The following is a 23545-nucleotide window of genomic DNA, read 5'->3' as shown; positions in this document are numbered from 1 at the left end:
GGGTTTTCAAAGTGCTACTAGAGGCTTTTGCTGGCCTCAAGCTTGAGTGTGCGTGCGCACCGCCATGTGTGTTTCTGTCAAGGCTCATTAAGCCTTGCATGCCTCTCTCTGCGCTTCAATTCCCTCCCCCCTACCCCACCACAGATCGCGCCACTCTGCTGGTCTCCCCTGCCCCCCCCCCCTCTATACTGAGCGCGAGGTGCACGCGCGGCCAATGCTTTTTTTAATATTGCTAAGTACAATCGGTGATGTGCTGCTCCTAACCAAGTCTATCTTCAACGGCGCACAGCTCAATCCTTCAGTTCATCACACTCCAGAGCAAGCAGTGTTGTGTTTGTCTTTATTGGTGAGTGCTGTCCTGGCTCAGCAGATGGAACGAGGGCCTGGGCAACAGCAGCTGTTTTGGGGCCACCGCCATTTTCCCATAGGACTGTACTGCGGCGTTCACAACTTCACGGCGATAAACACAGCACATTCTGTTAGAGCAGCATCGGAAGCCGCAGCCAAATCTTTCTCCATTGCTTTGTATCAAAGACAGACTGCACTCTATAAACTTCTTCCTCAGAGATAGACTGCAACCAGTTACAGAGCTCGACAGCAACAAGAGTAGGCATAGTGAGCCGAAGCTATTTTCTATTATAAATCTTTTATACATGCCTTTTGTTTCACAGCTTCTGTTTTATATTTAAGTATTTATTTACGAATGTATGGGCAAGGAAGCATGGGTGCCCATTTGAAAACTTTTCGCCCACCTCCTTCCTCCCGTCTGTTTGCTCTGTCCACAAATCATACTATCCCCGTCAGTGCTTTGAACCCCCATATTGTAGTCTGTTTCATGAGGATGCCGAAGCAGCGCTGTTTACTGTATTTTTATTCAGGATCAAGGCACTCCCAGCACCACCCCACCGTTCCCCTCCGGTCGCCTTCATTTTTCATTGCTTCAATACGTAGGTATTGTGGGGAAAGTGCCCTGGTTTCTTTATGCTTCCATCCCTTCCTAGGCAGTGGCATGCAATGGGGCAAACACCTCTCCCCATCCAGCTCCCTGTGTGCATTCGACTCGTACAGGACTATTAGCTGCCTGTCTGCATCTGTGGTGCTTTCCATTGAGTTTCATTGATAAACAAGTCCTGTATGAATAATATAGTCTGATTACATTCCGGCAAATAGAACAATAAGGATTCAGTGCAAATATGCAAAATCTAATCTACATTTCAAGTAATGGTATATTTGGAGGTTGAAAGAAAATGCCAGTTTTTGCTGGTTTATACAGTACCAAAAAATGACTCTCAACTTCAAATAACAGCTCGAATAAATGCAAACAATCGTATTAACCAAACCAGCATTCTTTTGAGGGATGATTTCAGTACACTGTCACCGTTCTACTTACTCAACTTTTTATTTTTTATTTTTTTTTATTGGCATTTCTGTTAAAATACAATAACATTACAAAACAGCCAGACATTTGCTTTTTAGTACAGAGTAATCAATACCTAAGACCATCATGTGACTAACAATTACACTCTGAAGTATAGGCATTCCATCGCATAGCCCCTACAACAACAAACTGGTATTTCCCTGAAGAAGAGTTGAATCATAAACTTAGTGCGATAAGCCACCCCCATGTCACCCTCCCACCCATAAAAGTAAGTGTCCTAAGGAGGGCAAACAATCTGTAGGTATCTGCATGTGTGATGACCCCATAAAAGAGTCCTACATCCTAACTGGTTTCCCCCCCAGGCCGAGTCTGGGAACCCTTTCCCACAGTCATCACTTGATGTGCACTAGCCCACGTAACAAATGGTTCCCAAATATCCTTTGGTCGAGATTTGGACGGCATCTGCTCCCAGAAAGTGGTCAACTGTGAGTGGCCAAAAGTTACGTCTTTTATCCAATCTTCTTTAGATGGAGCCCTCCTGCCTCCCCAATGAATGGCAACTAGTCTTTTAGCATAAAGGAGTAGTAAAGCGTGCAGCTTCCTTACTTTGACAGGTGAGTCCTTAACATACCCCAGTAACCCCTGTCTGGGATCCGGATCCCCAACCAGCCCGGTTATTTGGTGTATAATATAGAGCACATTGGACCAATATGCTTCCAATCGTGGGCAGTCCCATGCAACATCGTAAGAAACCAGCCTGAGCAATCCCGCATCTCCAGCAACAGTTGTTATCCTTCAGACCTATTTGGTGCATGTGGGTAGGTGTCCTATAGAATCTATGGAGGAATTTAAAATGTATTAGGCGAAGTTTGTAGTTAGGGGAGAGGGCCGTTAGCTGACTGCAACAGTACAACCATTGGTCTTCCGTGAGCGGAGGCTGGAGGTCTTCATTCCATGCCACGAGTGCCCTAGGTTTCATAACGGGTGCCGATGTCTGCATATGTGTGTATATCCTAGTAATGAGATGGCGGAGGTAAGCCGTTTTAAGTACATTCTCTAAAGCACTTAAAGTAGGCGGAGCCTCTGGAAAAGTGGTATGTAATGAACGGCACGCTGCTTTGAGCTTGTAATATGCAAATAATTCAGAAAAATCCACTGGCCCGTCCTCCATCGTTGTCGGGGGAGGACGGAACGAACCCTCTGGATAGAGGTCTGCGAAGGTGTGAAGTTTCATTCTGTGTGCCAAGGCCTTTCCAATTCAGTCTCCCATGGGGAACAGCATTGGATTGTGTGCTAGGGGCATTGCCGAGGCATATATGATGGGGGAGCCAGTTCTCTTCCGTAACTCGTTCCAGGCCCAACGTAGTGTCTCCACAGTGTCTGTCTTCCCCGGGGTATCTATATTCCTTATATATAGCAACCTGTAGAGGAAGGGGGGATGCTATGTCCGCCTCAACCGCCACGTGAGGCTGGAAAGGAGTTTGGTGTACCCAGTAGTGTAGAAACTGAGCTTGTGCGCTCCATGCATACAGTTGCATGTCAGGAGCCCCCATTCCACCCTGTCGCAACGGAAGTGTTAATAGGTCCCATGAGATTCTTGCCTGTCCACCCGCCCATACCAGGGAAATCAACAGGGACCTCAGTGTTTAAAAAAAGGCTTGTGTGAGGACAAGGGGGAGAATAACAAATAAATAGAGAAATTTCGGCAGCACCACCATTTTGACCAGTGCTATTCTCCCAGCCAACGAGAGCGGGAGCCCGGCCCATGCAGTTATCTTGCTTTCCAGCCAGGTGACGGCACGGCCATAATTCATATTCCACAGGATCTGTTTGTCTCTGCTAACCCATATTCCTAAATATTTCACAGGTTCCACCGTCCACCTAAGCAGGAACTCAAAAGGGCTTTGAATAGGGTTGTCTGTCAATGGAAAGATGACGGATTTAGCCCGGTTGATCGAGATACCTGAGAGGCCCCCAAATTTAATAAATTCCCTCAATAACGGATCCAGGTTTGATGCAGGATCTGACACACATAGCGCAACGTCGTCTGCATATAATGAGGTTAAAAGACTATGGGCACTAAAGCCAATTCCCTTCGCGGTGTGATGCTGCCTTATCCGCACTGCGAGGGGCTCCATCGCAATCGCGAAAAGTAACAGGGATAGTGGGCATCCCTGTCTCCTACCTCGCGAGATGCTGAAGGGTTCCGAAAGTAGACCGTTCACCCTAACCCGTGCCAGCGGCTTCGTGTAAAGTAAACGTATGAAATTTATAAATAGTGGACTGAAACCCATACGGCCCAGGATAGCGAATAGGTATGGCCACTCCAAAGTATCAAATGCTTTTGTAGCATCTAAACAAAACGCGGTCGCCTGTACATCGGGATGCAGATAATGTAATACGGTAAACAAAGTCCTGAGGTTATGGGACGTTGACCTACCAGGGATAAATCCTGATTAGTCCGGACGAGCAACCAGCGGAAGCAGAGGCTTCAGTCTATTAGCAGTTAATTTGCCAAAAATCTTTATGCCCACATTTATCAAGGATAGCGGCCTATAGTAGTCCAGTTCATTCTCCGGTTTTCCTGGCTTCAACAGTGTGATTATCGCTTCACGCATTGATGGTGGAATGACACCAGACTCACAGACCTCCACAAAGAGCTCGAACAACTGGGGCGCTAGTTCCTCAACGTATGCTTTATAAAAAGCGGTAGTTAGACCGTCCGAGCCAGGAGCTTTGTTCAACGGCAGACTTTTAATTACCTGTGCCACATCCTCTACTGTAAAGGGGAAATCTAAATAATCTCTGTGTCTGTTGCTCAACCATAGCAACTCTAAGGAATCAAGAAATGGTAACAGGCCTTCAGGGCTGGAATTCTGTGTGGTAGTGTATACCTTAGAATAAAAGCCAGAAAACTAATTTAATATGTCTCTGTGGCCTATTATCGACTGGTCCGTAGCCTTCAGCTCAGTAATAAAGGCAGTAGACCGTGGGGCGCAGAGCATTGCCGCTAGCGTTCTCCCGGGCCTATCCTCCTCCCCGTATCTCCTAGCCTGAGCATGTTTACCTAGGAATTTGACTTCCCTTTGGGCCTCTTCCTCAAATTGAAGCAGTTTCTCTTTCAGCGCTGCCAGTTTATCGGACGCACCAGATGGGTTAAAATTGCGCTTCCAGCTCTTAGATCTGCTTTTCTACTCTATCTGGAGTCCCCGGATGGACTTCAACACCCCCAACTGTCTGGCTATACAATTCCCTCTCACCACAGTTTTAAAAGCTTCCCACAGCGTGGCCACTGATTCCACCGAGCCTTTGTTCAGAGAAAAATAATCATGTATGTCTCCCCTGATCTCTTCTTTAAAAGCGTCATCCAGGAGAGCATCCTGTGGCAGTCTCCAAGTGTACATTCGCGGAATGGAATTCGGTAATTCCAACCGAAGAAGACAAGGAGCGTGATCGGATAGAGAGCTGGGGAGATGTAAGACTTCCCTCGTCCACGTGGCTACATCAAGCGATATTGGCCAATAATCTAAACGTGACCAAGCTTTATGGTATTCTGAGATACATGTTCCCTCCTGAACCGCTGGGTGTGTACGTCTCCAAATGTCCACAAAGTATCCGTCTGATAATATGGCTCGTAATGCGGCACTAGCTGAAGGGTGCAGTGTTCTTGAGACTCCTTTCCTGTCTAATGTGTCATCAAGAATAGCATTGAAATCCCCACCTGCCCCCCAATAATGGTATCGCAGTTAGTTGCTTTCGCCTTGGCCCATATATGTTGAAAGAACTCGGGTGTGTCAGCATTGGGTCCATATACCGCAACCAACACTATTGGATTACCACTCAGGGAGCCCTGTATACTTATGAATCTACCTTCCGGGTCTAGTTGCAGTGCGCCCTCTTTCCAGTCTAGACCTCATCTAATCAGCACGGCCACTCCACAAGCATAGTTTGTGTAAACGGCTGAGTATACTGATCCCCATCTATTATGCCTAAGTCTAGGGGAAGAAGGGATACCTAGATGTGTCTCTTGCAGCATGCAAATATCAATGTGATGGCGAATCAGGTAGGCATGCACTAATCTAGCCTTTCTACCATCATTCAACCCACTTATGTTCAAGGTAAGAAAATTTAACGGAGTCATAGGTTGGCTATTGCTATAAAGGGCAGCGAATCCGTAATATCAAAACATTTTGATATATACCATAGCACATGACAGTACTTTTGAAGCTCAAAAAGCATAGATCTGGCAAACAACAAATCCCCTTCCCGCCTCCCACTCCAACCCCCCAATCAGGTTGCAGAATCCCCATCCTGAAAACAGCTACAACTACCAGTGGGAGCTCTTCCCTGTGGGCGTAGAACCTCCGGCATACTCCCCCGATTTCTCAGGGTGACCGAGAACATTGTGGTGGGTCGTACTTGCTACCAATCAACATTAGTATCCTAAAAGCCGAATCTACGACAGTTCCTATATACGGTGTGCATCTATTGCGTGAGCTGCTAAAATAGTAGAACTTGGTGTGCCCCAGCGAACCAGGGCATACCACATATGTGTATATTCAAACACTGAGTATGAAGTTCCTATCGAGAGATGAAAAAAGAAAGATGCTAACTGTATGGTTGAAACCAATGGGAAGTCGGAGAGTGATCTCCTTAATGGAAAGAGACCCTCACACACCTGACAAGTAGGTGTCTTGCTTCATCATCGGGTCTGCTCCTACTCGGGCCGGCGCTGCAATGCCCGATCAGGCACCCGTTGAGGGGCCTACTTCTCGGAGATCTTTTTTCCAGAGCCGATGGGTGAAGTGCAAGTGAGGGTCCTAGTGTCAGTACAAGTGAAGGTGTTATGTGCGTTAAAATAGGGAAAAATAATCCAATCCAAAAATAATTTAATGAGTGTGGTTACTTCCCTAATTAAAATGAAAGAAGCGCGTATCGTCACTTTAATGTTGTGTAGTGATACGCTAAAAAGAGGTCGACATGTTTCTTGCCTATTTATCAAAGTTGATGGCAATTCCTCAGGACCTAGTGATGTACTACCTCCACATTTTTTGGTGGTGGTCACCCAATGCGTACAGTGAAGGTGCGTCCACCATTACAGCACCCTAAAAAATGTGTAGTGGTGGTTGGTACCTTGGTGTCAACAGGGGTAAGCAATGCTTAACCTGAAATAAAAGAAACAGTTAGAACAATCAAGAAGCAATCCAGTGTGTTGTAATATCACTAAAAGTCACTAATCCCAGTACTAAAGTTTGTGGTAGTGTAAAAACACATGCAATGGGACTAAGGACTGTGACGTGCTGGAATGCGCTAAAACAGTGATCAATCAATTGACAGACACTGTGGTGATGAAAAGAACAGCAGAAATACAAAAGAAGAATACAGGGAAACATTATTATTAGAACATTAGGATATAGTATCATCAAAGTGAGTCTCACCCTCGTTCAATCCGTGCCGGGCCATAATGGTACCGGTCGCCGCCAACACTGAAGTCTAGTGTCCTAATAATTGATGAAAACACATTAATGTCAAACCCTTAGTTGGATGTAGACAATAGTGAATTAATTCCTAAGACCTCGGTTAAGGTAGTATCTGATGTAAAGGTCACTTAGTGCTCAGTAATATCGCTGACTATGAGTTGGGAACCTCTACAGGCAACCCTGGAATGGTAAATCACTCCATTTAATGGATTTAGAACTCCCAAAATATGATACCAGGTCAATTATCCGGACATTTGTGCCACCATGATCTAAAATGGCCATTTTACCGTAAATACATTTCCGAGCAGTCTAGGTATCGTATGCTGATGCTCGCTTGCAGTTGGAGTCGATTGAAATGTATCAGTGACAGGCGGTTATCGCGTGTCTCTTGCTAAAAATATCCCGGTTGGTTTCCCAAGAAAACGATGGAAGGTTAAGTGGGACAGTGTTACTCACAGTTTTGCAGTCGGATCACAGCGTTCACCCTACCCCTGCGGATCGACCGGTCCAAGTAGTCTGGCGGCCGGGAAAACGCTGGTGGAAGTTAAAAAGAAGTAGGACGCGGGATGCGTGTATTCCGTACTTCCGGGTCGGGTAAATCAAAGACTAGAATGCTACACATTCAGGAGCGCCATCTTGGGGAAGTTAGGACGGTACTCGTCTGAATATGGTAATCGAGGAAGGACAAAGAAAGAAAAGTAAACGCGGTCTCGGTGGATCCCGTACTCAATCCTCTAAAGGGGTCCCTGGAATGGTAAAAAACTCCAAGTGTGTTTCAAACTCCAAAAATATTTTAAATAATGATACCTGGCTAATTATCCGGACACCTGTGCCAATGTGATCTGAAATGGCCATGGTACCATAAATACACTTCAGAGCAGTCTAGGTAACGTAGGATGATGCTCGCTCGAAGTTGGAGTCGAATAAAATGCACCACTGACCAGCGGGTGTCGTTTAATAAAAGTCAACACAGTCTCAGTGAATCGCGCACTCAATCATACGATTAGTTCAAAATCCCTATGTCAAATCTAATGGTCTCTCACTAATCACGTATTATTTATGTCATATGAGTGCTCACAAGTTGATGAAAATAAGTGACGTGCAACCCTTATCCAATAGGATAGCATGGCAGGTCAGTAGATTTAAAAAATATCGCCAGATGTTTGATGAAAGTGAGAATTACACTCAGGTTATCAACTATTAATAAAATTCCTATTTACTTTATCTGAGTCTGTGATAATGAGTAACATACATAGGGTGATTATTGAGAGTGCCCCTCAGTTTCTAGAGGTCAGGGTGCTCCATGGGATCTCCTCGTTAAGTCCTGATTTGTCAGATGACAGTCTCAGGACCCAACGTTGTTCCAAACGGAACAAGGCATCCTTCGTCATGCCAGGGTGTGCTTCAAGAATGCACCAATCAAAGGAGTCGGGAGGATGGTTACTTTCCTTATAATGGGTGGTCATTCTTGTGTTGGTCTTAGCACATCTGAAAGTGCTTCTATGTTCCATCATGCGGAGCTTCACCTGTCTTGTCGTCATTCCTATGTAGATAAGGTTACAAGGGCAACGCATCAAATAAACACAGTTAGTTGTATTACAGTTCGTGTGTTTTCTCAAATGCCACAAAAAGTTTTTCGGAAGGTTCAGTAGTTTCGTGACCTTGGTTTGGGAACAAACAGAACACGAGCCGCAAGGAAAATGTCCCTGTACTGGTGGTAGATGCCATAGGGTGTTCTGTGTTGTGTCGCGGCGTTGTTTAGGTCTGGTATGTATCAACATATCTTTTATGTTGTTGGTCCTCTTAAATGCAAATCTGGGGTTAGCGAGGTTCAAAGAACCGGTGTTCAAAATACCCCAGTGTTTACGAATAATGTTCCTCAGACGACTAGAGTCTGGTGTGTAGGTGGTGACGCAGGTGATGGTAGTGTCTGGTTCTCTCATCCTAACCTCCAACTGGCCCTTGCGATTGTTATTCCGTGCTCTTTTATAGGCATCATTAATCACCTGTTTAGGGTATTGACGTTGGAGAAGGTCTTGTCTCAATGTATTTGCTTCCTTTTTGTAGTCAACGAGGGTGCTACAATTCCTTCTGATGCGAAGAAACTGGCCTACAGGAAGATTGTGTCTCAGTGCCTTGGGGTGATGACTACTGAAAAGAAGCAGACTATTTCTGTCTGTTGGTTTTCGATATAGAGTGGTGGAGATTGTCCCTGCTTCCAATTTGATCAAAAGATCAAGAAAAGGAATCTCCTTATTAGAGATCGTGTTGGTAAATCTCAAGTGGGGATTCAGGGTATTGATCCATGTACAGAAATTGTTGCATTCAATCAACTCGCCCTTCCAGAGGATGAGGATGTCGTCGATAAACCGTTTCCACAATAGAATGTTAGAACTGTAGGGATTATCGACATCAAAAATCCTGCGTGTCTCAAAAGCGGACATGTACAGACATGCCAGGCTTGGAGCAAAGGTACTCCCCATTGAAGTACCCTGGGTCTGATGAAAAAGTTGGGTACCAAACTGAAAATAATTTTCTGTGAGCGCTAATGTGGCGCATTCCATAATGAATGAGACTGGGGTGGGTGAGTGCCACTCAGCACTGGTTAGGATGTCTTCGAGAACGTCCAAAGTGGCTCTCTGAGGAATATTAGTGTATAGGGCCTCAACATCCAATGTCACCAGAAGGTTCACCTCATTGGGATGTTGGACCCCCTCAAGGAGACGCAACACATCAGTCGTGTCTCTCACAAAGGAAGGTGTTTCCTTGACAAAAGGTTGTATGAAGTGATCCACAAACTTGGAGAGGGGCTCTAGAATAGAACCTATACCTGACACGATGGGGCGTCCTGGTACCGGTGTCGTCCCTTTATGAATTTTGGGGAGACAATAGAAGTAGGGCACAACTGGATCGTTGGTCATTAAGAACCCTGCTTCTTTTTTCGAGATCCATCCTTCCGATTCTGCAGAGAAGGTCATTGCAGTGATGGTATTATGTAATCTCTGTGTCGGATTCTCTCTTATTGGAGTGTAGTATCTTCTATCACTCAATTGTCTCTCACATTCGACGTTGTAGTCTACTGTGTTCATAATTACAGTGGCCCCACCTTTGTCAGCTTGTTTGATTGTAATGGTCTCATCATTTGCCAGTGTTTTAATGGCCATCGTCTCCACCGCGGAGAGGTTATGAAATGATGTTGAATTAGTATTGGAGTCAAAATCCTTCAATACAGCTTGTTCAAAGGTGAGGACCTCGTTAGGGACCATGGTGCTGGTTGGAGTGAAGGTTGACGGTTTGTGAAGTCCAGAATCAGTAGCAATATGTGCTGGTTGATCCTGAAAGAAGGCTTGCAGGCGGATTTTGCGAAAGAAGGTTTGAATCTCGCAACGATCCCTGAAAGTGTCTATTCTAGGCGTGGGAACAAAACCCAACCCCTTCTGTAGAACCTGTTCCTCAATATGTGACATGGTTCTAGAGGATAGATTCACAATCAGTTTCTTTTCCCCTTGGTTTGACTCCTGGTCTCTACCGATCCTGTCGGTTGATCCTGCCACTGTACTCTTTTTTTGGCCTCTTCTGCGCCCTCTTCCTCTGCCCCAACCTCTGTCTAAAAAAGGAGGTGCAGGTCCGGTCTGATAGAAGGGTGGTGGGCCTTGTGGATATATGGGGTACTGCCAGAAGGGGGGTCCCGAATAGGGCGGGGCATTAAAGGTTGGAAAATTGGGTGGTTGGTAAGTACGTGTCTTCCTGTTGTTCCACATATGTGAACATAGTACTTCTGGAGGCAAATTACATATAAAACAGTATCACAGTGTATAATCTAGTTATCGCATGTATCTAGGTAAAACCAGTGCCCCATGCTCAACAGTCACAAACCAAACCATGCAATTAGGATATATCAAAGTTCGAACCAATAGGGCAGCGGGGTCTCCGCATACTTCAATCATTGTCGCTCAGAGTGGTCTCCTCTACAGTCTACCCCTTGGGACGTTGCCTGGATGACTTCCCACCAACATGCTTCGCAAACCTAAGGACGGTTTTGGCGTCCGTGAAAAGTGAACTGCCCCATCGTGCGTAACCTTGAGCTTGGCGGGATACAGAAGAGCATATGGGATCTGGGCTTGCATAAGAAGATGTTTAGCCTGAAGGAACTCCCGCCTCGCAGCCTGCACAGCCAGGGTGAAGTCTGGGTAAAAGGAGATATTGTTGCCACCATACGTAGTCGTCCCTTTCCCCCGGGCGAGGCGCAGGACAGTGTCCCGATCTTGATAGTTGAGTATCCTGGCCAAGATGGGTCTGGGTGTAGCACCAACTAGCGGCCTGGGTCCCAGAGCACGGTTGGCTCTCTCCACGGCAAAGACCGGGGAAAGGTGTGGGTCAAACAGTTCATGGAGCATATCCGCTACGTAGGTCTCCATCTTTACAATTGCTGTCGTCTCCGGTACCCCAGTGATGCGAAGATTATTGCGACGGGACCGGGCCTCTTTGCCCGAATTACGCCCAGCACTTTGTCCATCCGGAGGAGTTGTTCTTTCGTCTCTACTTGAAAGTCATGAAAGTCCGAGGCCCGGTTTTCAAGCACATCGTTCTCCGTGAGTCTCGTGCTCCGCCGTTGATCAAAAATAGTTTCGGTTGTTTTGGGTCCTGTCTGCCCCTGTCTCAGACCATGTCGTGGACCCCCAGTCAAACAGGCAGTGCCTAGTACGGGTGTATCCACGGAGCACCCCCTTATCCAGCAGAGAATCCTCCAGGCACCGTCCGCTCACCAGACCCACCGCGATGCGGTAAAACAGTGGCGGTTATACATTCACCCTGCAATCTCCACTGCAGCGAGTTGTGACACTATCGTAGTCTCAGCACTGTTGGCCTTGTGCAAGCAGAGAGGGAGTCCATGCGGCGGGCACAATGCCTGCCGGTCCAATATAGCGCCTCCTTAAGGGATGATTGATGCAGTCAGTATATGGCAGCAAGGCGAAATCGTAGGGAAACGCTGGCTATACTGTCTATATAGTGGAGCTGACGGCAGCAGTTCTTTAAAACCGCGTTCCTACACCACAATCACCGGTATGAGAGTCACAATAGGCCAGCAGCATACTTGGGGCCATGTAGGTTCAAAGCGCACCCCGAGCCCCCGCTCACCCCGGCTCCACCGATGCAGTGATTTCTGCCGCAAACAAATGCACCTCCGTTACCACTCCCGCCAGCACTGCCGGCGTTTTCACGAAATGGCCGCCACTTTGTCCCTCGGACCTCCACCACCCAATGCCTCTTCACCTTCCGAGTGACTTCAGGAGATCCCAAGGCCGCCGCCCAGCGGCGGCGCCAGGTCCGTCCACCCGTCAACTTTGCCGCCAATGGGACCGCAGGCCAGACACAGGGAGTCCGAGGCCTACCACGGCAGCCGCACCGCGGCCTCAAGTTTCACTACAGCCGGCCTCGCTCGCCCGGCACCTTGGGGCGGTCACAGTCCTCCGTGCAACAGGAGCCAAATTTCCGCCGGAGGGGCACCACCAACGTCGAGCGATGGCTCGCTGGATGCAGCCCACCTTGGGTCACTATTTTTAGAGTACCTGCCATTAAAGCCTTCATGGAAGGCCTCAAAAGAATAATTCCCCCCAGAGTGCCACCCTCACCTGTGTGGAACCTAAATATCGTTCTCACCAGACTAATGGGGCCTCCCTTTGAACCTCTACACAAATGTGAACATGGAAAACCGCCTTTCTTGTAGCCATCACTTCCCTCAGAAGGGTCAGTGAGATACAAGCACTTACCATTCAAGAACCTTTTCTCCAAATGCACCATAACAAGGTTGTTCTCGGTACCAACCCAAAATTCCTCCCTAAAGTCATTTCTCCATTTCACCTAAAACAATCTGTAGAACTACCAGTATTCTTCTCGCAACCACAGACCGTTGCAGAAAGAGCTCTTCACACATTAGATGTCAAACAAGCCTTACTCTACTATATCGAGAGAACACAACCTTTTCGTAAGAACAAACAACTGTTTCTCTTTCTCACCACCACACAAAGGCAACCCCATCTCCAAGTCAGGGATAGCTAGGTGGATTGTCAAATGCATTCAGATTTGCTACAACAAAGCAAAACGAAGGCTATCCGTTCCCCCTAAAGCCATCTCTACACGTAAAATAGGGGCTTCAATGGCATTTTTAGGAAACATCCCATTAGATGATATCTGCAGAGCAGCTACATGGTCAACACCGCACACTTTCACTAAACACTATTGTGTAGATGTGCAAACTAAGCAACAGGCTAGTGTGGGCCAGGCTGTACTCAAAACATTATTTCAAACCACTGCAACAGATATGGGTGGTCGCCGCTAAGGATGGGTACTGCTATATAATCTATGCACAGTGAGTAATCTGTAGCTCATATGCCTCGAACGGTAAATGCTACTTACCAGTATGCATCTGTTCTAGGCATGTAGAGCTGCAGATCACACGCCCACCCGCCTCCCCTTATTTAGATACAACACACGGGCATCTTCACTGTTATTACTACGCTCCATCTTTCCCTGCTGGTGAAAAACAATCTGAGGATGGAGCCGAAGCCCATGCGCAATACGATCCAAAGGAGGAGTCGCATACCTTGTGGCTTCCAAAGACTTTCCAAGAGGAAAAACAACTGCAAACATCTGGGCCCAACACCAGATGGCGATCTATGCACAGTGTGTAGATCTGCAGCTCTACATGCCAAGAACAGATGCATACTGGTAAGTAGCATTTGCCTTTCTTTGGATTGGTATTATTTCTTGTAATGTTATCATTTTGAAGTGTTGAGTTTGAATGAATTTGTTTAGTAATCTGAGGTCGAGGATTGGTCCTAATGTTAAGTCTGGCTTTGGTACCAGAAAGTATGGCAAGTAGATGCCCCTGCCCGGCTTCCTTAAGGGAACCCTTTCTGTGGCTCTTCGTTTGAAGAGCTCTTTGACCTCTTCTCGCAGTTGTGTGTGTTCCTCTCCCTTGAAGTGACTTACCTTCAGGGGTCTGTGTGGCCGTGTCTTGGTGAGTTTTATGCAATATCCATGTTTGATTGTGCTTAGGATCCAGTTGTCTGATGTGAGTGTTCTTCACTCCTCGAAGAACCCCCTTGTTCTGTCCTCCATTGGTGTATTGTGGTGGGGCTGTGTGATGAATGAGTCACTTGCTTGTTTATGCCCATCCTACCCCACATCCCCGGGAGGTTGGCCTCTTCCTCTTGGCCTCCCTCAAAAGGATGGTCTTGCAGGGTGTTGTCATTTATAGTGTGGCACTTGCTGTATTGTTTGGTGAGTGAGGATTTGGGGCTGTTACTGGCTGTTGTGAATGCTGCCCTGCCTCTTGGCATTTTGTTTGCGATTCTCCCTCTCCTAAAGGATCTCTTATCTGGAGTGCCCCCATGGCATTTGCACTGTTATTATCCTTTTTAATCTGAAGTAGCACCTCCTCTACCGACTATCCGATCAGGGCGTTGCCTGTGAAGGGCCTGTTGATAATAGAGACTTGTACCTCTGTTTTGAAGCCTGAGACCCTGAGACAGGTGTGTCTCCTGGGGGTTGTGCCGATGCACATCTGCGTGCTAGTTGTGTCTGCTGCATCCAGGGAGGATTTAAGGCAGATGTTGGGGATATTCTTGCCCTCCTGGGTCACAGTCTTGGCCCTCTTGTGGGGCTCCTCCTGAAGATGTTGCATTAGCCTCTCTATCTCGTCCCATTGCTGATGGACGTAGCGGTTAAGAAGCGTGATGGAGTTGGCTATTCTCCACTGAGTGGCTGCTTCTCTCTCCATCTTCCTCCTCAACTGATCAAGCCTCATGCTCTCCTTCTCTGGTGGTGGCCCTGTTGATGTGGGGTCATTGTTTCTTTCCAGTCCGAGACAAGGCTCTGGACTGGACCACCTCCTTCCTCTCCAGCAGAACCCAGAGTGTCCGCCTCCCCCTTTCCGCTTTGAAGCCACCAAGATCATATGCAGCGTACCCCAGGGCTCATCCCTCAGCCTGACATTGTTCAACATCTACATGGCACCGCTCACCCACGTCGCCCGACTGCACGACCTCAACATCATCTCCTATGCCGACGACACCCAGCTGAGCCTCTCCGTCACCAAGGACCACCTCACAGCCAAAACCAACCTCGACGAAGGAATCAAAGCCGTCGCCGAGTGGATGAAGAACAGCCGACTGAAGCTAAACTCAGACAAGATGGAAGCCCTTCTCCTCGGCTCCACCCCTTCGGCCTGGGACGACTCCTGGTGGCTGACCGCACTGGGAACAGCTCCAACACCCACCGACCAAGCACGCAACCTAGGGTTCATCCTAGACTCCACTCTCTCCATGACAAAGCAGGTCAACGCTATTTTGTCCTCCTGCTTCAACACCTTCTGCATGCTCCGCAAGATCTACAAGTGGATCCCCACCGAAACAAGTAGAACGGTCACCCAGGCCCTCGTCAGCAGCAGTTTGGACTACGGAAGCGCTCTCTACGCAGGAGCCTCGGCCAAACTCCTGAAACGACTTCAACGCATCCAAAACGCCTCTGCACACCTGATCCTAGACATCCCTCGCCGCAGCCACATCACACCCCACCTGAGAGACCTGCACTGGCTCCCCGTCAACAAGAGGATCGCCTTCAAGCTCCTCACCCACGCACATAAGGTACTCCACAACACCGGACCAGCATACCTCAACAGACGACTCAGCTTCTACACCCCCAACCGCCAGCTCCGCTCTGCTGACCTCGCCATCGCCACAGTTCCCCGCATCCGAAGAGCGATCTCCGACGGCAGATCGTTCTCCCACCTCGCCGCCAAGACCTGGAACACCCTCCCCATCCTCCTATGGCAGACCCAGGACCTGCTTACCTTCAGAAAACTCCTCAAGACCTGGCTATTCAAGCAGTAGCAGCATCCCCTCCCCTCGCGCCTTGAGACCCTCACGGGTAAGTAGTGCGCTTTACAAATGTTCTGATTGATTTGATTGAATGTTTGACCCCCGCCAGGACTTTGCCTTAAATATATTTAGGATCTTGAGTGCTCCACCCCAGGTGTTATTGCTCTTGCTCTGGCCCGGTTCGCAGTTACCCTCCCTTCACTGTATGAAGGTGCGGGGGAGCATAGGTAGAGGTTTGCTTTTTGTGAGGGCATCAGTGTTTCCAGCAGGAAGCATGCCTCCTCCTTTTCCTCCTCTAGCTGCGCCCCATAGTTGCCTGCCGCCATTTTGTGGAGGCTGTTGTATAGGGACAAGTTGTCAGGAGTTGAAGGCCTTCAGGGGTAACTATCTACCCCTTTCCCTAGGGACTCCGCGTCAAGGTATGCCATGTGTCCTTAAACTGGCTGTGCTCTTCGAAAACTGCAGCCTCTTTAAGGTCGTAGAACTCTTCTTGTGCCTCCTCGTATGGCTCTGGGGTTGCACAGGCCCTCCATGCCTAACTGTTTGTTTCAGACCTCTGTGTTTGCTGAAGGTTTTGTTGAGATATGAAACACCCTCAGGAAGTCTTCGAACTCCTTCTTCCTCTGAACTAGGGATGCTGCTTCGACCTTGAACGCTCTTTGTTTGGCTTTGACTTTGGGCGGTGCCTTTCTTTTTGGTGTCGAGGGGCTGTCCTGGGCCTGAAACTTTGACCTCCATCTCGAGCACTTGCGTGCGTCAAAGATTTTTTCGAATTGCCCAATCGGTGTCCTTTGGTTGGCACCTGTGTGGCTCCCTGCTTGTGTTGACCTTCGGTCCTCGGGTGTTTTGTACCCGAGGCAGTCTTTGAGGACTTTGAGTCTGAGGACTCAACATCCATGCATCTCAGCAGTTGTATTATCGTTAGCCTTTTCTTCTCGCTAGCTTTCGCCGCCTTCTACGCCTCTTTTCCCTTTTCGGTGTTCGCTGCAATCTTCGATGCTCGACTCCTCTCCTCGTGATGGTTTGGCTTTCGAGATGTTTTTCTCCGCGTCGCTTCTTTAAACCGTGGTCTTTCAGTGTTTCCTGTGTCGGAGTGCTAGCCATGGAATGGTGTTCTAGCCTCTGTTGCCGTCATACCTTTAGCGTCAATACAAATGTGCCGCAGGCCTTGCAGTCTTCGTCTTTGTGGTCTCTTGGTAGGCAAAAGTTGCAGACCTTGTTGTAGCGTCGCGCTCTAGTCTTCACGCCTGCGTAATGACGTGCAGTGTGGCGGCCATTTTGAGTGCTGCGTTATTAGGCGCGGAGCCCGCTACTAGGCGGACGTTCCCCGGCGCTCTCCCTCAGTTGGAAAATAATTATAGAATAAACCTATACTTACCTGAACCAAATTGTGTCCGAACAGTGCTTCCTGCCCCAGAACACCCACACTACAAATGGCGACGAGGGCCTGAGAATTATAAGGAAAGGACAGAGGAGGTAGCCCCGGAGACAGCACGAACTGGAGACACTGGGGGCCAGGTGCAAGGGAAGCATTGCGATTGTCCCTACACCGGTACCTCTAGAGGGAGAGCGCGGCAGAGGGGACGCCAGTACCTAGCAACACAAGCCCGGAGGTACGAACATTGCGTCGGCAGAGAGCAGCCCCAAGCGACGACAGCAGGCGGCCCAGTCCACGCAGCCAGCAGGAGCGGCACCACGGCCACAACCTGCCCAGGCAGCGCATTACAAGGCAGGTAGTGCGAGCGCAGCGGTCACCCTAGGGCCAGGGAAGCAGGGTGCGGCACCACCGGCACATAAGTGCGAGGGCACAAGCTGGAAGCTGCCCCCAAGGAGCCAGATGAAAGGAAGTGAGAGGCCCTGGCGGAGTAGGCAGAGTGAGGCAGTGGCGGCGGAGCGGCAGCGCACCAGAGCCCCCCACACCGGCAAAGACAAAGCGCGCCAGGCAGTCTGAGGGGTGAAGAAGAGTCACCAAGGGGAGGCGCGGAAATGTGCGCCCAACCATCTTCACTTACGACCCCGATTCCGTTCCTACCGAAGCCGGGAGAACCGTCAATGAAATGGGAGGACTGGCGAGAATACTTTATGAACTGTTTGGAGCCTCTGGAGGACGAATCTGGAGAAGCGTTCCCCAGCAAAAGGAGGAAGAGGATCTTGCTGCACAATTTGGGACCGGAAGGGATCAGAGTATTTCAGAATATAGTCCCCACGCCAAGGCAGGCGGCAGATGACGACGTGTTCCAGCACGCAATAGACTACTTAAACAAGCACTACAGGCCTGCGGTATGCACGTCCATAGACAGATATAACTTCCAACAACGAAAGCAAGCAGAAGGGGAGTCCATAGATGAATACGTAGCAGCGTTACGGAAATTGGCAGTCACGTGTAAGTTCAGCACGTTACATGATGAATTAATCAAGGACCAAATAGTCATGCACACCACCAACTCGACGATACAAGACAAATTATGGGTCAATGGAGAGGCGACGCTCAAAGAAGTGATGGCCATGGTGAAAAATGCGGAGCTATCGAAGAGATGTGCAGAAGCGGCGAAAAAAGAGGCAGCCCCGAGGCCCATGGTAAATAAAGTCACGGAGGCAGAACCACCGGAGAGAGGCAAGGGGGCAACAGGGGACACAAGAACGCAGACCAAATGGACGCCCAGACCAGCTCCGGCGAGGAAACCGAACTCCGAGGGCAAGAACAAGTGTTACAGGTGCAGCAGCCTATCTCACCCAGCGTACGACAAGCGATGTCCAGCCTTCAAAGCCAAATGTATGTTCTGTGGGATAACAGGGCATTATGAGAAGGTATGTCGCCGCAAGCAAAAGAGAATAGCCGTCAAATACGTCGCACAAGGAGAAGAGGAAGAAGGAGAAAATGAGGAAGACGACAGTGTGCTGTGCATAGATGAGCACGTGCTGGGCATCAATTGCAACCGCTCAAAGAAACCACAATGTGACCTAGTAATTGGAGGCGTTCCAATACAGATGGTAGCGGATTCAGGATCCCCATACACCATAATACAACGCAACGTGTGGGATGAACACTTCAAGAACCTCCTAGGAGACCACCTGGATCCCCCAGACATTCGTCCAGTCACCTTCACAGGAGACCCGATCCCCATGGTGGGATACCTCCGTCTGAAGTTCGAATTCAAGGAACGACAGGCCAAGTGCAAATTATATGTGGCAGAAAAGGGCCCGTCGGTCCTAGGCTGGATAGACCAAGGAGATCTCGGCATACAGTTGAACCCGGGGGGTATCACACAAGTCTTAATGACCAGCGATGCACAGCGGCCAGAGGCAGGGAAACTGAAGGTAGAATTTCCCAACGTGTTTGGAGGCACAGTTGGCAAACTAACAAAATTCACACATAGGATAGAACTCAAAATGGACGCCAAACATGTGTGCCACAAAGTGATGAACATCCCACTGGCCATCAGATAACAAGTGCAACAAGAACTTCACAGACTGGAAGAAAACGGCATCATAGAACCGATAACGAGTGCAGAGTGGTTGGCTCCATTGGTGGTCGCCATGAAACCTAATGGCAAGATCCGTCTATGTGTGGACCTGAGGGAGTTGAACAAAAACATCATAGTGGAACGGTTTCCCCTGCCCAGGATAGATGAAATGTTAGCAAGAACAAAAGGAGTTAAGTGGTTCTCTACTATCGACCTCACGTCGGCTTACCGCCAGATCGCACTACACCGCACCTGCAGGAAGCTAACATCCTTCATAACTCCCTTTGGGTGCTGTCAGTTTCGCAGGATGCCATTTGGACTGGCCTCGGCGGCAGCCGTATTTCAGAAGCTAATGCATAAATTATTTCACGAAGTAGAAGGTGTACAGTACTTCCAAGATGACATCCTGGTGATGGGCATGGACAAAGCAGACCATGATGCCAAGTTGTTCAAAGTTCTACAAGTCCTGGAACGCAATGGACTCACGGCAGAATGGGACAAGTGTCGGTTTGGTATGACGTTGGTCACGTACTTGGGGCATGTGATCAGCGACCAAGGCATCACACCCAAACAGTCCAACGTCAAGGCGATATGTGAAGCTCCACCGCCAAAGTCCAAGGAGGAAGTTAGGTCGTTCCTAGGCATGGCCGAGTTCTATAGCAAATTCGTACAGCACTTCGCTACAAAGACACACCACTTGCGACAACTTCTAAGAGACAAGACCAAATTTGAGTGGACTAAGGAAACGCAAAAGGAGTTCCAGAGGATAAAGACGGACATCAGCACGGCCATACCCCTGGGTGGATACGATCCGCAAGCCAGATCGGTGTTAACGACGGATGCCAGTGAGCGGGGCTTGGGAGCAGTCCTAATGCAGGAGTTGGAAGGTGGTGCACTATCCACCCTCAGCTTTGCGTCCAGATCGTTGTCACCCACGGAACAGAAGTACAGCGTAATTGAAAAAGAGATGTTGGCAGTAGTCTGGGCCATGGAAAAGTTCCGCCAGTTCCTGTGGGGCACGAGATTCAAGTTGAGAACAGACCACAAGCCCCTGATCAAAGTGCTCACCTCATCTGGACATGCCACGGCGACACCCCGCATCGCGAAAATGACGTTGAAATTATTAGATTACAGATATGATGTGGAACACATTCCGGGGCAAAGGAACAAAGTAGCCGACTATCTCAGTCGAGCGTCGGCCATGGATGAAGCCCCAAGGATGTCGGATGAGGAGGACACTAAAGTGGCATTCATGGAAGATCACGAACGCGTGATCAGTGAACAGGAGTGGAAGGAAGCGTATGAAACCGACACAGGCATAGAGGCAGTCAAGCAATGCATAATAAGGGGGTGGCCGGAGAAGAAACATATGGAGGCGGCGCTCAGGAAATTCTTCGAAGTAAGAGAGGAGTTATCAGTTTGCGACCAAGGGATCTTCCTGAGGAGAGGAGAGAAAGTAGTTCCTCCCCCCCCCCCCCCCCCCCCCAACAAGTTGAATGGAAGAGAAAGAGGACAAGTGATACCTCCCCGAACTCAAGGGACTGAAACCAATCCGGTGGACGCAACCACAGGTAGCCCTGGAGAAGGGGGAAGAGAAGCAGAAGGGAGGAGTGAATAGGGGACAATGGAACTCTCGGAAATCTACAGTGGATCTCCCGGCAAGTGAGGTTCCCCAAGTATAGAAGGTGGAGGAACAAGAAGCTCACAAGAGGGTACCGAGCACACTCCAGGCACCCCGGTGAGACGCACCCGCACCGGAAGGACAGTGGTGAGACCGTCGAAGTTTAGAGACTTTGAGATGGGTGATGGAAGGGAGTATGCATGCAAGTAAGAGTATATTTTTAAAATAAAATTTAACCGTAAGGAAAGGAGATATGTAGCGTTGCGCTCTAGTCTTCACGCCTACGTGATGACGTGGAGCGCGGCGGCCATTTTGAGTGCTGCGTTATTAGGCGCGGAGCCCGCTACTAGGCGTACGTTCCCCGGCGCTCTCCCTCAGTTGGAAAATAATTATAGAATAAACCTATACTTACCTGAACCAAATTGTGTCCGAGCAGTGCTTCCTGCCCCAGAACACCCACACTACACTTGTGAGTGAGTATCTCTTTGTGGGAATTGGTGGCGGCAGTTGGGGCAGAACTTAAAGGGGGTATTTACATAACCTTCTCCTGCCTCTCCCCTCTTTATTCTCCTGCCACATGGTTATTGCCGACTGCGCCCCCTGTCTAGGTTGAGAAGCCACCTCTGCCCCGTTCCTTAGATCTCCTAGCGGCTTTTGGTGTTTTTCAGTGATGTTTTGTGCACTTTTCTTTTTTTCTCTCTTATCTGATTCTTAGTAGCTCCTCTGTCGTGCTTCCAGATCGTCCAGCGGAAAAAAGAATCGGACAATAGCGACCACATACCGAAACTTCCGAGGCGCCATCTGACGTCACAAACGGTGGTCGATGCCGCCCACAATAAAAAATACACGTTTCTGGACCCAACCACTAGATGGCAGAATAGGGCACATCTTGTGAATCCTGAAAAGGATTGATGGTGCAAAACAGTAGACGATCTTCGCACACCAACAGAATTTCTCAAATCAGGCAAACGTTTGAAGCGGTTTGTAAATCTAGAGGAATACCAGGATTAAGCATTTATTACAAGTAAGTAACTTTTCGCCTCTTTCGTACAGAATATTTTTTACAGGATTTGCTTTTCTTTAGTATGTCAACATTTGTTTGTGATACCGTTTTCGAGCTGATTTCATTATCTGGTTGTGCTACACAGCTAGCGTGCTTCTTTGCATTTTACCATGCAGTCACCTGGTTCTCTATAACGGACTTTTGACCTGTTTTGTTGTCGTTATTAGATTTTGTCTGGTCTGCCTCAAGGGATTGTTGCTCTGATCAGTAATATGTGGCAAATGCAAAGTTCAGCTTTGTGCAAAACAAACATAGAGCTAGCGAACACAATGGTCTGCAGCAGTACTTTAGACAAGATAATGTGCTGTGTGTTACGGTCTGTGAAATTTGGGAGTGAAAGGTGTCAGTACATTTTCCACAATATGGAACATTTATAAATTATAAATAAAATGTTAATCATAGCAAATACTTGCCAGCTGCTTATTGGCTCAGAGTTTGGTGGCATACTCTATGCGTGGTCATTTTGTAAGACAACATGTCGAACGTCTATGGGGGGCTAAAAGGTTAAACTGCACACCCTCATGAACCACCTTTAAGATTCATACATTATGGCCATTTATCATCCTCAAACCTCAGTGAATGGCAAACTTTGGGGGGTAAAATTGTATTCTAGTAGAACTGTACATGTTTCTTAGTAGCAGGGCACCATTTAGCCCCAGAAAGAGAAAGTGGGACAATTACCCAGTCCAGCTATTCGCTTAGCTTAATGCTCTGTTTTTTTCTGCAGCTAGTGAAAGATGTGTGACCATTTTCCTTCATAGTGTCTGCAAGTGATTGTGCAAACTAGGATTTGTGTTAATGTATCGCCAATATTAAACCTAATAAGTCACATCGCAACAAACGTATCCAATTGTTTGCTCCTATTTATTTGTAAAATGAATTCTCTGTAGTGCCATGCAATAAACAGCTTATTCTTGCTTAACTTTCTAACTGAGCTTCTCTCTCTGATTTATGCAGGGTTCCATTAAGGACCAGCTGAAAGCCTATGGAGCCCTTACTGAGAATGTAACCCGCAAATATACCAGACAGATCCTAGAAGGCGTGTACTATTTGCACAGTAATATGATTGTACACCGAGATATCAAAGGTAAGTGGCAGATTTAGGATTTCTTTGCACATTTCCTGTTCCTCGCTTCATTTTTGATTTAATTTTACCCTTCACTAATTAAATGCATCTCATTGTGTACAACATTAACAAAAGTTTTGAACTCCCAGTTTACTAGTTTGCAATTAAATTTAAGATATATACACATTGATTAAACAAAGTGAAAAACTCATTTGTCAAGCTGGTTTAGGTACTGTAAACTCGCCTTGTTTAACTGTTACTTCGCACTGATTGATCACAAACTACTTTATATTCTTAAGCAAGATTTTCTGCCTTTTCCTCGAAAGCGTGGCACAAAGGACAAGACTTGATAATGGTAGTATTGTATTCAAGACAAGAGCTATGATTTTTGCAGTAAGAAAAAGAGGACATGGAACTGGACTATATAGTGCTTTTGTTGCAACATGATTTTCCTCTGCCATTACATTTACGCAATCTCTCGGAGTTTCGTAGAGTATTGAAAAATATTGTTAATGCTCATAAAGAATATTGTCATCAAGAAAGACTGACTCTTATTAACAATAGATATAAAACCCCAGAATATCCCTTGTA

The 23545-nt window shown here is 47.9% G+C and overlaps 1 protein-coding gene across 1 annotated transcript in view; it reads left to right on the top strand.

Annotated features, from left to right (window-relative positions):
• Positions 1-23545, top strand: part of MAP3K2 (mitogen-activated protein kinase kinase kinase 2) — a 473685-nt gene that overhangs the window by 366674 nt on the left and 83466 nt on the right. Inside the window, exon 15 of the mRNA XM_085649955.1 lies at positions 22846-22975. Coding sequence (XP_085506081.1) covers positions 22846-22975 — 130 coding nt within the window. The remainder of the gene's footprint in view (positions 1-22845; positions 22976-23545) is intronic.

This window comes from Triturus cristatus, chromosome 3_2 (assembly GCF_964204655.1).
Source record: "Triturus cristatus chromosome 3_2, aTriCri1.1, whole genome shotgun sequence".
NCBI lineage: Eukaryota > Metazoa > Chordata > Amphibia > Caudata > Salamandridae > Triturus > Triturus cristatus.
This window is presented reverse-complemented; position numbering and strand designations above follow the sequence as displayed.